Source organism: Chinchilla lanigera, unplaced genomic scaffold, assembly GCF_000276665.1.
Source record: "Chinchilla lanigera isolate Chin_1 unplaced genomic scaffold, ChiLan1.0 scaffold00050, whole genome shotgun sequence".
Taxonomy (NCBI): domain Eukaryota; kingdom Metazoa; phylum Chordata; class Mammalia; order Rodentia; family Chinchillidae; genus Chinchilla; species Chinchilla lanigera.
This window is the reverse complement of record NW_004955451.1, coordinates 439205-451302: the sequence shown is the minus strand read 5'-3', so window position 1 is coordinate 451302 and position 12098 is coordinate 439205. Positions and strand designations below refer to the sequence as shown.

The window sequence follows — 12098 nt, the reverse complement described above, 5'->3', positions numbered from 1 at the left end:
GTTTTCAAGATTTTGCTATGACAAATTGTGCTACAATAAACATGGGTGCACATATATTGCTGTGGTATGATGTATTTAACTCTTCTAGGAAAATACCCAGAAAGGGAATGGCTGAGTTAAAAGGGACCTCTAATTGTAATTTTTTGAGGAATCTCCACACTGATTTCCAAAGTGGCTGCACCAGTCTACATTGCCACCAACAGTGCAGAAGGGTTCCTTTGCCCCACAGCCAGCATTTGTTGGTTGATTTTTTGACGGTAGCCATTCTTACTGGGATGAGATGAAATCTCAGTGTTGTTTTAATTTGCGTCTCTTGAATGACCAATGATGTTGAACATATTTTCCATGTATTTATTTGCCATTTGTATTTCTTCATCTGAGAAGTGTGTATTCATCTTAGATGCCCACTTTTGGATTCGGTGTTTGAATTTGGGTAGGTCTGAGTTTTTTCAACTCTTTATATGTTCTAGATATAAGTCCTTTGTCTGAGGGGCAGTTAGCTAAAATGTTTTCCCACTCTGTGGGTTGTCTTTTCACTCTGTTGGTGATTTCTTTTGTTGTATTAAGCTTTTTAATAGGGTGTGATATTGTAAAAGGGAAAGAAACTACTCAATAGGAAAGAACAACTGGGATGAGGGAAAGGAGAAAAGAAAGAAGGGAAATATATATATATCATATATATACACACATACACAAAGGTAGCTAAGATAATTGTACGACTAATTTCTATTGGTTTATTGAAAGGAATAGTTAATATTTAATTGTTTGATCAATCTTGCATACCTATATCTGATAATCTGAGCAACTACTCTGAAGGTAACAATAAGTAATACAATAACCATTACTGATTTCCTATCATCTTGTTTTGAAATTCTGTACCATTTTTATAGTTTTTGTGTTTTGTTTTTGTCTTTGTTATTTTGTTTTTTCTCTTTAAAATAAAAAAAATTTTTAAAAAGTTTTAAAAAACAGAAGTAGGCTGGGAATGGGGATGTAGATGCAGCTCAGTGCCAAAGGCCCTGGGTTCTGTTCCCAATACTGCAAACAAAAGCAAAAAAACTACCATATTTTTTCCCTTTTCATTTTGTCTGCATTCTAGACAGTGTCACCTGACCTAACTTCAGCTAATTCTGTAGCTAGTTCTAATCTCCTAAACCGTCCATACAATTTTTTTTGTACTGGAGAGTGAACCCAGGGCCCTGGCACTGAGCCACCCCATCCCCACTTCGTGAAATAGAGTCTCATGAAGTCTCATTTGTAAGCCTCCTACTTCAGCTTCCCAGAGCACTGGAATTACAGGCAAGATTTCCTTTTGGGGGTTACTTTTCAATTTTGAAACTGCTTAAATCTGCTGTATCACTTTTTAATAACTTTAAATTCTCTGCCAATTTTTTTCTACTTTTGCCTTTATTTCTTAGATTATGAAAAAGTAGCTTCACAGTCTATTTTGCTAGTTCCAATAACTCACATTATTATGATTTTTAGAATGTTTGCCTTACATGCCTAAAGCACTACGTTTGATCTCCATACAGGGGGAAAAAAAAAGAAGAAGATGCTGGGGACTATGGCACATGCCTTTAGTTGCAGCTACCTGGAAGACTGAGATAGGAGAATCATTTAAGCACAGGAGTTCAAAGCCACCCTGGGCAACATAACAAGATGCCATCTCTAAATATATAAATAATGTAGACACCTAACAACAAACAATACATATATAAAGAAACAACCATGAAAGCAATTACCTGCATAGCAATTGGTGCTTGGGACATTTGAGAGCTGTAATTCATTCCCATCATGCCTTGCATATTAGGCTGCATGACAGAGACCATAGGAAATCCTTGTTGCTGCATTGGCATTAGGCCTGCTAGAAAACATGAATGCAGTATTAAAATCAGTATGTTTTAAAGTTTGTTTCCTTAAAAGCACAAGTACCTAGGGGACTTGGTACTTGAACTGAGAGACAGCATAGTGGGTAGAAGATGTACAGGTTCCTAATGAGACAGAGTATAAATTCCAACTCTATCATTTACTTAGTTGTATTATCCTAGATGAGCCACAAAAACTTCATCTGTAAAAAGAACACAGTGTCTGTTCTGCAGAATTTGTAAGCACATTGAAAAAGGAATAGAATGGCTGAATTCTGGTACTTTGCCTTCAAGACGGCCACTAAATATTTCTGCCTCCTAGTACTCACATACTTGTGCCATTCCCTTGCACAATGAACCCGTACAACCGATAAGATATTATGGAAATGACAGCCCTTGCTCTGGGGAAAGCCTCTTCTGTGGCATGGTAACATTCACGTTGTCCTCTGGAGAATCCATATGGTAAGGAAGTAAGGCCTCCTGCCAAAAGCACCATGGCTTTGCCATCTATGTGAATAAGCCATGTTGGCCGCAGAACTTCTACCCCTGTGAAACCTTCAGATGACTGAAGTTCTTCTGGCTCATGTCTTTACTGCAACCTCATGAGAGGCCTTGAGCCAGACCATCCACAAAGGCCACTCTCATTCCTCACCCATAGCACAGTATGATATACTGTTTACTTTTTGAAATTTTGGGGTAAACTGTTAAGTGACAGCAGATAACTAATCCAATAACAGTTAAGAACATGGACTCTGGAAGCCAATCAGAAGTGCCACTTCCTAGCTTTGGGACCTTGGGCAATTTGCTTAACTTCTTTCTGTGCCTTAGCTTTTCATTTGTAAAACTGTTTAATACTCAATGTGTCAAGGAAATGTTATTTTTCTACTTCTTCCTAACATAAACAGCATACTTTGGCATGTAGAGTATATGACGCAACGACGGGAAAACTATCGGGAAAGTATGATTTAGAGTAGTATCTCCCAAACGTTATCAGTAAAGTACTATGTTCTCAAGAGCAGAGGAAAATGAATATAGTACAACTGCTTTGGGATTTAATAAACACTACTGCCTAGCATAGGTAAGGCACAGTTCTGTATGCTTGCTATATGATACTGAATAAAACAAAACCACTCTACAGATTGAGTACACTTTTCACAGTATTCTAATTTTGCATTTTTATCACATGCTACAGTTCTGTTGGTTTTACTAGAACTAGAAATTATTTTTAAATCAAGTTTAAATAATAAAGATTTAGAAAGTATACAACATTTATCTTGCAGTTTTTATTTTCTAGGGTACTTATACCTAGCTTAATTTCACAAGCACTAATTTTAAGTACTAGCTACTATAGGCAGGCTATTTATTCATTCAATCATTTAGCAATGAACAAAACCAGGTATTTGCCCCCAAGGAATATACACTATACTAGAGCAGATAATTTTAAAAAACAAGCAGGGCATGGTAGCCTGTGACTGCAATGCCAGAACTCTAGGAAGCTGAGGCAGGAGGATCATAAATTGAGTCTTGCCTACCCAACTTGGCAAGACACTCAAAATAAAAAATAAAACGGGCTGGGGATATAGCTCAGTGTGAAGGCCCTAGGTTCAAGTCCTAGCACTGAAAAAATAAAATAAAAATAAAAATTTAACAAACTACATGTTAGGTAATGGTTAAAAATTAGGGAAAAAATTTAAGGTAAGGGGAAAAGGGCGAGTCAGGAAACGGAGTGGCTGTTCTTTTATACAGGACAGTCAAGAGAAGGTCTCTCCAACAGGGTGGCATTTGAGCACTTTTCTTAAGGAAGAGAACAAATCATGTAGATATCTGAAAAAAAATATTTCAGACAGAGAAACATCAAATGCAAAGATGTTGAGGTGTCATGGAGAAGTAAAAGGAACAGATTAAATATAGCCACAGAAAGATATTTTTCTTCCTGTCCTTCACACCTAAAGTTTTATTCATTTTAATTGATTTAATTTTTGAATAGGTAACCAGGGTATTTGGTATGCTATTTAATGCATAAAAGTGTTTGTAGTGAAGCCAGGTGCAGGGCTCATGCCTATATTCCCAGCTACTTGGGAGGCAGGGGTAGGAGGATCAAAAGCTTGAGACCAATTTGAGGACCTTAGCAAGGGCCCTTAGCAAAATTTTTTTAAAAAATTGTTTTTACAGGGCTAGGGGAAAAAAGGGGCTGGGCAGCATATGCTTAGCATGTGTGAAATCCCGGGTTCAATCCCCAGCATCACAAAAAAAGAAGTGTTTCAAGTGAAAGATACATGTTTTCTTTCCTGTATTCTGTTCAAGAACTCATGATTTTATGGCCACACCTCAAGTTGGGGTCTTACACGTTTTTAGAAATGATCTGAGCATAAATTAAAGCCTTCAAATTATCAAAAAGTCCATTCTAACATACTTATTTTTTAAAATCTCCAAAACAATTCCAAAGTCCAGGACAAAAACTACTCACTAGCATTTGGGATTTCTTGTTGAATTTTTTGCCCCATATGCACATTTTTACTTAAAAGTTTCTAAAAATGCAAAATAATTAACCACACCTGATATAACTCTGTAATACCTTCTTAAAGAACAAAAGATCTCTAGCCATTTGCTCTAAATCTGGGACACAGGTAATTACAGATAGCTTAAATAATGCATAAATGTGAACACAATGAAAAGAATACAACTGATCCTCGGAAAAATTTACCTGAAACTCAACCTCCATCACTGATTATAAATGGAGACAAAGTCAGCATGAGCCACTGACCACCTGTTACTGGGCCGCTCTTTATCTTTCATCGCTGTTGGTAGCCTTGGAGTCTGTTTCTCTAACAAGGCTGCCATAACCACTGGCTTTGTGAGAAGGGCCAGTTTCCAGAAGCAGTCTGGCATGGGAGCTGAGGGGAAGGATATGCTGGAGAGGACAAAGTGAGCAGAAAGAAGCAAGAGAAGGCTAACACAGTCCTCATCCTTCCCTAGGTCTCACGTTCCAGTTACACGTGGTATGAGTCAGCATTATAGCCTTCACTACTGTTTCTTTGATGCCACAGCTAGAATTGATATTGTTGGGCATTGGTTCTAAAACCAAAGAGAAGGGGCATACTTGGTGGAGAAATTTCAAAGAATAAAACAAATATTTTACATCAGAAAATGTCATCTCTTTTATTTATAAGAATATTATGAGATCATACTGCATAAGAAAATATGATGGTGTAAACTAACTAGAGAAGTTTATTCATTTAACAAATACCTACAGGGAAGCTATTATGTTCTATCTGTGTGCTGAGTGCTGGAGATACTGATCAGCTTAAACATATGTGGCTCCTGCTCTATGGCACTAACAATGTGGGAGAAAAAAAAAACAAAAGGAGAAAGATATCACTAAGGGAATTACAGTTCATTGCAATTGTATTATCTGATTCTTTTCAGTGTTCTTGTTAAAAGTCTCCATCTCTAAGGTCAAATAACAGTCTGTGATATTTAAGTTTTGAGAGAAATGAGGACTGATCCTTATTACTTTCCAAATTAAACATTTTTTGAGAAATTTTAGGAGTAGTTGTCATACAGGGTTAAGATTACAGGAAAATTAGCCAGGCATGGTGATGTATGCCTGTAATCCCAGCACTTGGGAGCCTGAGGCAGGAGGATCACTGTGAGTTTGAGGCCAGCCTGGGCTACGTAGTAAGTTCAAGGCCAGTTGGAACTACAAAGCGAGACCCTACCTTAAAAATAAAACAAAAACAAAGAAGATTAAAGGAAAATTTTACTATATTTGGTAGCAATAGAACTTACTATTTACCCACTTAATCACTAAGTTCCGCAATACTGAAAAACAAAAGTTCAAAATTTAAGCTTTCACATACCTTGAGAGGGTCTTATTGTACCCGCAACAGGAAACATGAAGCTGAAAACAGAATAAAAACATATCATGATCTTCATACATAAAAAGATTTGGAATAAAACTTAATTCTTTACATGAATAAAAGAATCATAGTCAGAGCCTGGTGTCTGTTTGGTAGTACAATACTGAATATAATTTTTTTTATTTTAAAGAAAAATAAACAATAAAAACAATGGTATAAAATTTCAAAACAAGATTGTAGGAGAGTAACAATGGTTAGTACATTGCATACTGTTATCTTCAACATAGTTGTTCATATTAAAAGATATAGGCATGAAAAACTGATCAAGCAATACAGGCATATACCTTTCCTTTCAATGAGCTAATACCAATTAGTAGAATAACTCTTAACTATCTTGTGTGTATATACACACACACACATATATATTTTTTCCTTTTCCCTTCCTTCTTTTCTCCTTTCCCCCATTCCAGTTTCTCTTTCCTTTTGAGCATTTTCTTCCCATTTCACAATATCTATTGTACATTTTGGGTCTTATTTACTCTTTCAGCTTCCTATACTAGGGAGACAATACAATGTTTACATATGCGAGGCTGATTTATTTCACTTATGTATGGACTCAAGTCACATGCAGTACAATACTGAATTGCCCAAAACTAACACAGATTAAATATCCAGAGGATGCATGCATATCAGTTTCCAATTTGTCCACCCATAAAATGGCAGGGCTGGCTTCCATTCAGTGAATATTTATTGAGTACTATATAAAAAGGACTGAAACAGGTCGCAATTCTGAAGACAAAGTGCAACCGTATTATTATACCACAGGATAAATACGCTAACTGCTTTAAGTGAAGTCCAAAATACTAACAGAGATGAAAACAGAAAGATTAATTTTAATAGGTTATATTTTGGGAAATTTTGTGGAGGTAGTAGTTGAGCTGAATCTTAAAGGAAGTGGAGGCACACTAGGTAGTTTGGGCAAAAGCTCTGTTAACTGTAAAATATGGGATTAAAAAGCAACCAGATTGAAGAGGGCCTTTAAAATGTTTTATTTTGGCCAGGTGTGGTGGCACAAGCCTGTAGTTCTAGCACTTGGGAGGCTGAGGCAGTTCAAGGCCAGCCTGAGCTACACAGTCAATTCAAGGCCAGCCTGAACTACACAGCGAGACTGTCTCAAAAAAAAAAAAAAAAAAAAAAAAAAAAAAAATCCATTTTAATCCTTTTTAAGTGCACAACTCAATAGCATTAAGGATCCTTACAAAATTGTGTGACTAGTACTGCTATCCACTTCCACAAATTAATCCCAACAGAAACTCTGTATCCATTAAACAATAACACCCCATTATTCCACTCTCCCATCCCCAGCCCCTGGTAAACACTGTTTTACCTTTTTGTCTCTAAATTTGTCTGTTATAGATACTGTATGTAAGTAGAATCATACAACATTTGTCCTTTTATACCTGCCTTATTTCATGTAGATAAATATTTTCAAAGTTCACCTATATTGTAGCATGCATTTAAATTTTTTTATGATTGCATAATATTCCACTTTAGGTATAGATTTGTTTATCCATTCACTTCCTGACTGATACTGGGGCTTTTTCCACTCTTTGGCTGACGTGGATAATGCTGTCATGAGAACTGGTCTACAAGTATCTGTCTGAACTCTTTCAGTTCCTTTTGGCTATACACCTAAAATTGTTAAGTCATGTACTTTTATGTGTACTTTTTGAGAAACCGCCAAATTGTTTTCCACGGTGACTGCACCATTTTCATTTCCACTGTTGCCAGCTGCGCAGAATGAATATTAAGGAAATGATTTCTTTGAAAATAATAGTCTTTGAGTTTCAACAAAGGAAGAGGAAGACACCTATAGGAAGAAAGATTTGGGAGACAAACGAATAACAAGATAGCAAGATATATAATTTGAAAAGGAAGAGGACTTCATTCTGTGAGATTACAGGGAAAGAAAAAGGGGATAAATCAAGGAAGAAAATCTTTTGAATGAGAAAGGTTAATGTGGAAGTCAAGGATTTGAAGGGAGGTTTCTAAATAGTCTTTAGAGAATCTAGTGAAATCTAAGAACTATACATCAAATTTATTTGCCCTTCCATTTTTCTATTACAGAAGTCCCCCTTCCCAGGAAAAGGCTAAAAACTAAACTTTTAGAGTCTCTTGGCTCTAAAATGTTTTAATTTTTAAAAACAATTTTATGTAGTTTAGAGTTCTAGTTGGATAGCTAGCTAGTTGTGTGTTATAGCACTGTAGAGTCTGGATCACTGCCAAATTCTGCTGTGGACAAGCAGGTCTGTACTCAGAGAAGCCTAGAGTGAACGGCTTTCGAACTGCACACAAGATGTATTGATAAGTAATGGGTTGTTTTTCGTGTTCGTTTGTTTTTGAGATGGGGGAGGGTCTCATTATGTTGCCCAGGTTGGTCTTGAACTCCTGGGCTCAAGTCCCCTCTTGGCCTCAGCTTTCTGAGTAGCTGGGATTACAGGGATGTGCCACCACACTTGGCTCTCTTAACTGGATCAAATACATAAAACTAAAGATGAAATATAGTAGTGCTTTGTTTTTAAAGATATTGCTCATATACAAAGATTGATAAATTTAGTAGCAACACATGCATTTAAGTAATCAACTTGTCAAGACTTTCTAATATCAGCTTTAAAGATTAAAATTACTAGTATGGTTCAGTGGCTTAGTACTAACTAGAAACTGTAGCTATATTTCTTCTTTCTCTGTGTCAAAAGGAAATATGAATCTATGCCATCTCCTTCACCATCCTGTCTGCTTTCCCCTCTGCCAACAGAGGACATAGACCTGAAAGTTTGCCAAGGTTCCAACTAAGACAACTATGTAGATAAGAATATATGTTACATATGTATAAAGGCTACTTAAACTATAAAACAAGCTGGGAAGAGTGGCCCTCACCTGTAATCCCAGCACTCTGGGAGGCTAAGGCAGGAGGCTCCCGAATCCCAGCCCAGCCTGGGCAAATTAGCAATTTAGCAAGATCCTGCCTCAAAATTAAAAAAAAAAAGGCTGAGGATGTAGCTCAGTGAAGGCCCTGGGTTCAATCCCAGTACTGCAAAAACACCACCAAACAAAAACAAAATTAAGAACACTACTGATAAACATAACAGGTAACAACTCAGCAATCCAGATCGCCTGGTGACCCAAGTACTATTTTCATGATTCTCTGAAATGTTTAGACAACCAATATCAACATGATAAAGCCTGGCCAGTCAAGCATCTAAGATATTGATAAGACAGCAAAAGTGGGGCAAAAAACTGAGCAGCAGTGACTACTAGTTTGATTTCAAGGGTGGAAGACTAATTCACATACTGCTGAAGTCTCAGTATCAAAGCAGACTTGCGAGCTCTATTTGTCACATGCTCACTGCCCCCCATTATTTCTTTTCAGTCACTTTGCTACTAACCTAGATTTGCTAAGAGTCTTCACTTCTCATTATTCCTAAATAAAAGACTTCCTAATGGATCGCCCCACCTCCAGCTTCTGTGGTTTCTAATCCATCGAATGCAGTGCAGGTTATGATGCGTGCCTAGGGTCAAAACTGTACTGGTTTCCCCACAATTGCTCCTGTAAACAGAATTCCCTTAGCTTAACCTTAAGGTCTCCTCCTTAAGGTTGAGTACAACTTTATTTTCCCTCCCTCTCTTTTCCCCCTTCCATCATCCCTTCCTCCCTTTCTTTGTCTGTCTTCTGAGACAGGGTCTCACTATGTACAAGTAGTTCAGGCTGGCCTTGAACTCTCAATCCTCCTGCCTCAGCCTCCCTAGCACTAGGATTATAGGTGTGAGCCCCTATTCTCAGTTCTGGGCACAACTTTCTCTCTCAGTTTTATCTCAAAATTATTATGCCCACTTAGTACAACTAATCTGGCACCACAGGTATGTTGTTTCCATAAGCGTTCACTACACCTTCCCACTTCTATGACAATCTCTTCATCCCTTCCTCTTCCTCCGAGTGCCCCAGCCGACATACAATTTGCTTTCAATACAGGTGAAACTAAATACATTTTTAAAAATGTACCAGAATAGCTAGAAGTGGTGGAAGATAGAAAGATGAGGAGGTCCTCAAAGAGTTTATAAAAGAGCTAGGTGCTAGGACACAAATGTGCAATTTCAGGTGCTAAGAAGGCTGAGAAGAATCATAAGTTTGAGACCAGCTTGGGCAACTTAGCAAGATCTTGTCTCAAAATAAACAGATAGATAGATAGATAGATAGACAGATAGGGCTGGAGATGCAACTTATTAGTAGAGCACCCCTTTGTTCAATCTCTAGTAGAGAAGGAAGGAAGGAAGGAAAGAAGGAAGAAAGGAAGGGAGGAAGGAAGGGTAGGAGGGAAAGAAGGAAGAGAGTTTATAAAAGGGCAGGAAATAAGAGCGCTAGAGGCCAGGCGTGGTGGGGCGTACCTGCACACCTGTAGTCCAGGCACTTGGGAGGCTGAGGTAAGAGGATTGCTGTGAGTTTGAGGCCAGCCTGGGCTACATAGTGAATTTGGGGCCAACCTGAACTACGTAGCTAGCACTTGTCTCAAGGAAAAAAAAGTGCTAGAGGAGGAAAGAATACTACACTTACTCTCTTCACTTTCCTAACATGGGGACATGTTTTGGGTATCTTTTGAATAAATAAGCATCAAGAACACTGTCTTACACATGCAGTCATTCAGTGTCTAATCCAGATCTCTTAACTCTTCTTTTCTGTCTTGATTTAAAAATATATACTTCCATCTTGGGCAAATGTCCTTTATATATCTCTACCATTTATTCTAAAGTAGCCCATTCAGGATACCAATCAAAGATAGGCTAATATTAAACCTGAAAATTGCTACTGCTTTTTGCTTAATGTCTTACAATAAAGAGAAGTACCTAAAAATACGGTTAGTTCCATCTAGTTGATTAATTTTCTCCATAAAAAGCTTAGAGAGGTTCCTTTTTTCTTTGTTGTTAAAATATACTTCGGCGACCACAACGTTAGGTTCCTTACAAAATAACTTTGGCTCTTACTACTGCTCTCTGAAAACCATAATGTTCTTTCTTTATTGAGCATACAGCTACTCAGCCTCAAAAATTTTCCAATATATGTAACGTACTTACCATGTTTTGAAAGTTCGGGTCAGTGTAACTGTTTTTGTCTCCCACGCAACCTCTAGAATTTGCGAATGCTGATATTACTACAGTTACAGGAGAGACAAATTTAAATCTATCATTGTAATTTCTATCAAAATTCTGGCCATATTTAGGAAAAAAAAAAGCTATGTCCCTGGGTCAATGAAATTAAAATACTGTAAAACAAAATGAGAAATCCTATCAACTTCCTGCACCTGAGGTCCTTCCCACCCAATTAAAAAGAAATAAAAATTTGGGCCTGGAAGACCAAACTGTAAGTTTCTATTTTCCTAGAACTTGGTGCCATTATTAACCATATGCTTCATTAAATTAATACCACATAGGACACTGTCATCATATATGGAATGAAATGGAGAGGTGTAATGTATATTTCTCTTCTCCAGCTAGGAATTCATGAAAAACTAATGAAATAGCGAAAAATGGGGCCACGCACAGGTGGTTTATTTTTCCTAGCATGTATCAAGCACAGGCAAGAGGTAGTAACTTTAAAAGACCTTACACTTTTATAGTGTTCATGAACTACTGTAAAAAAACGAACACTTTGTTCTCCAACGATAAGTTAGGATACTGAACAGAAAAAGCTAGCTTTACCTCCCGATGTGTGTGCAGTATGTGTTGACCAGTGAGACTGAATCATAGTAGGTCATTACAGAAGTAGGGGGAAGACTTCCTGCAATAAAATATTTCCTTAAATGACAACTTGTCAAGTTGCAAATGTTTTATCTCCTTCCCACCGTTGTGGGGATAAGAGCCACAGGCAGTAATTAACTGAAATAAGAGGCAGATTTGCTTAAAGGCTAAATAAAACTCTGGAGGCTTTGTTGTAATACAGGCAAAACTCCTGCTCAGTGAATTTTCTTTGTTTTTAAATGCCTCTTTACAAAGGAGGGAGACAAGTTTTCGAGTTACACAAGAGGTCCCTCACAAGACAATTACTAATTCAAAGGTCTTCGGACTGTCCTGCTATTTGTCCCGTGTTAAGACAATACATTCAAAGAACAGGACGGGATAGAAGGAAAAGACAAAACGCACACGTACAATCGGAGACAGCTCCTCCTGCTTCGTGCCCAGATTTTTCACAGCCTTGCCCGCAACACCCATGGTCGAGCCCAGAAAGCCCTGGAAAAGGGAAGCCCCTGGCGGCCTCAGCGGCAGCCAGGACTGGCGGCGAGGAGCCCGGCTGCGGCATTCGCCCAGCCCGCCGCGCGAGCCT

General features: G+C 37.9%; 1 protein-coding gene across 11 annotated transcripts in view; it reads right to left on the bottom strand.

Moving 5' to 3' along the window:
• Nucleotides 1–12098, bottom strand: part of Synrg (synergin, gamma) — a gene marked incomplete at its 5' end in the record, with an annotated part of 71471 nt that extends 59373 nt beyond the window's left edge. For 10 of the 11 annotated variants that reach the window (XM_013519166.1, XM_005393912.2, XM_005393914.2 and 7 more), the window contains 3 exon segments: nt 1743–1864; nt 5726–5766; nt 11924–12098. In XM_013519166.1, the coding sequence (XP_013374620.1) occupies nt 1743–1864; nt 5726–5762 (159 nt within the window). 11 annotated transcript variants of the gene reach the window in all.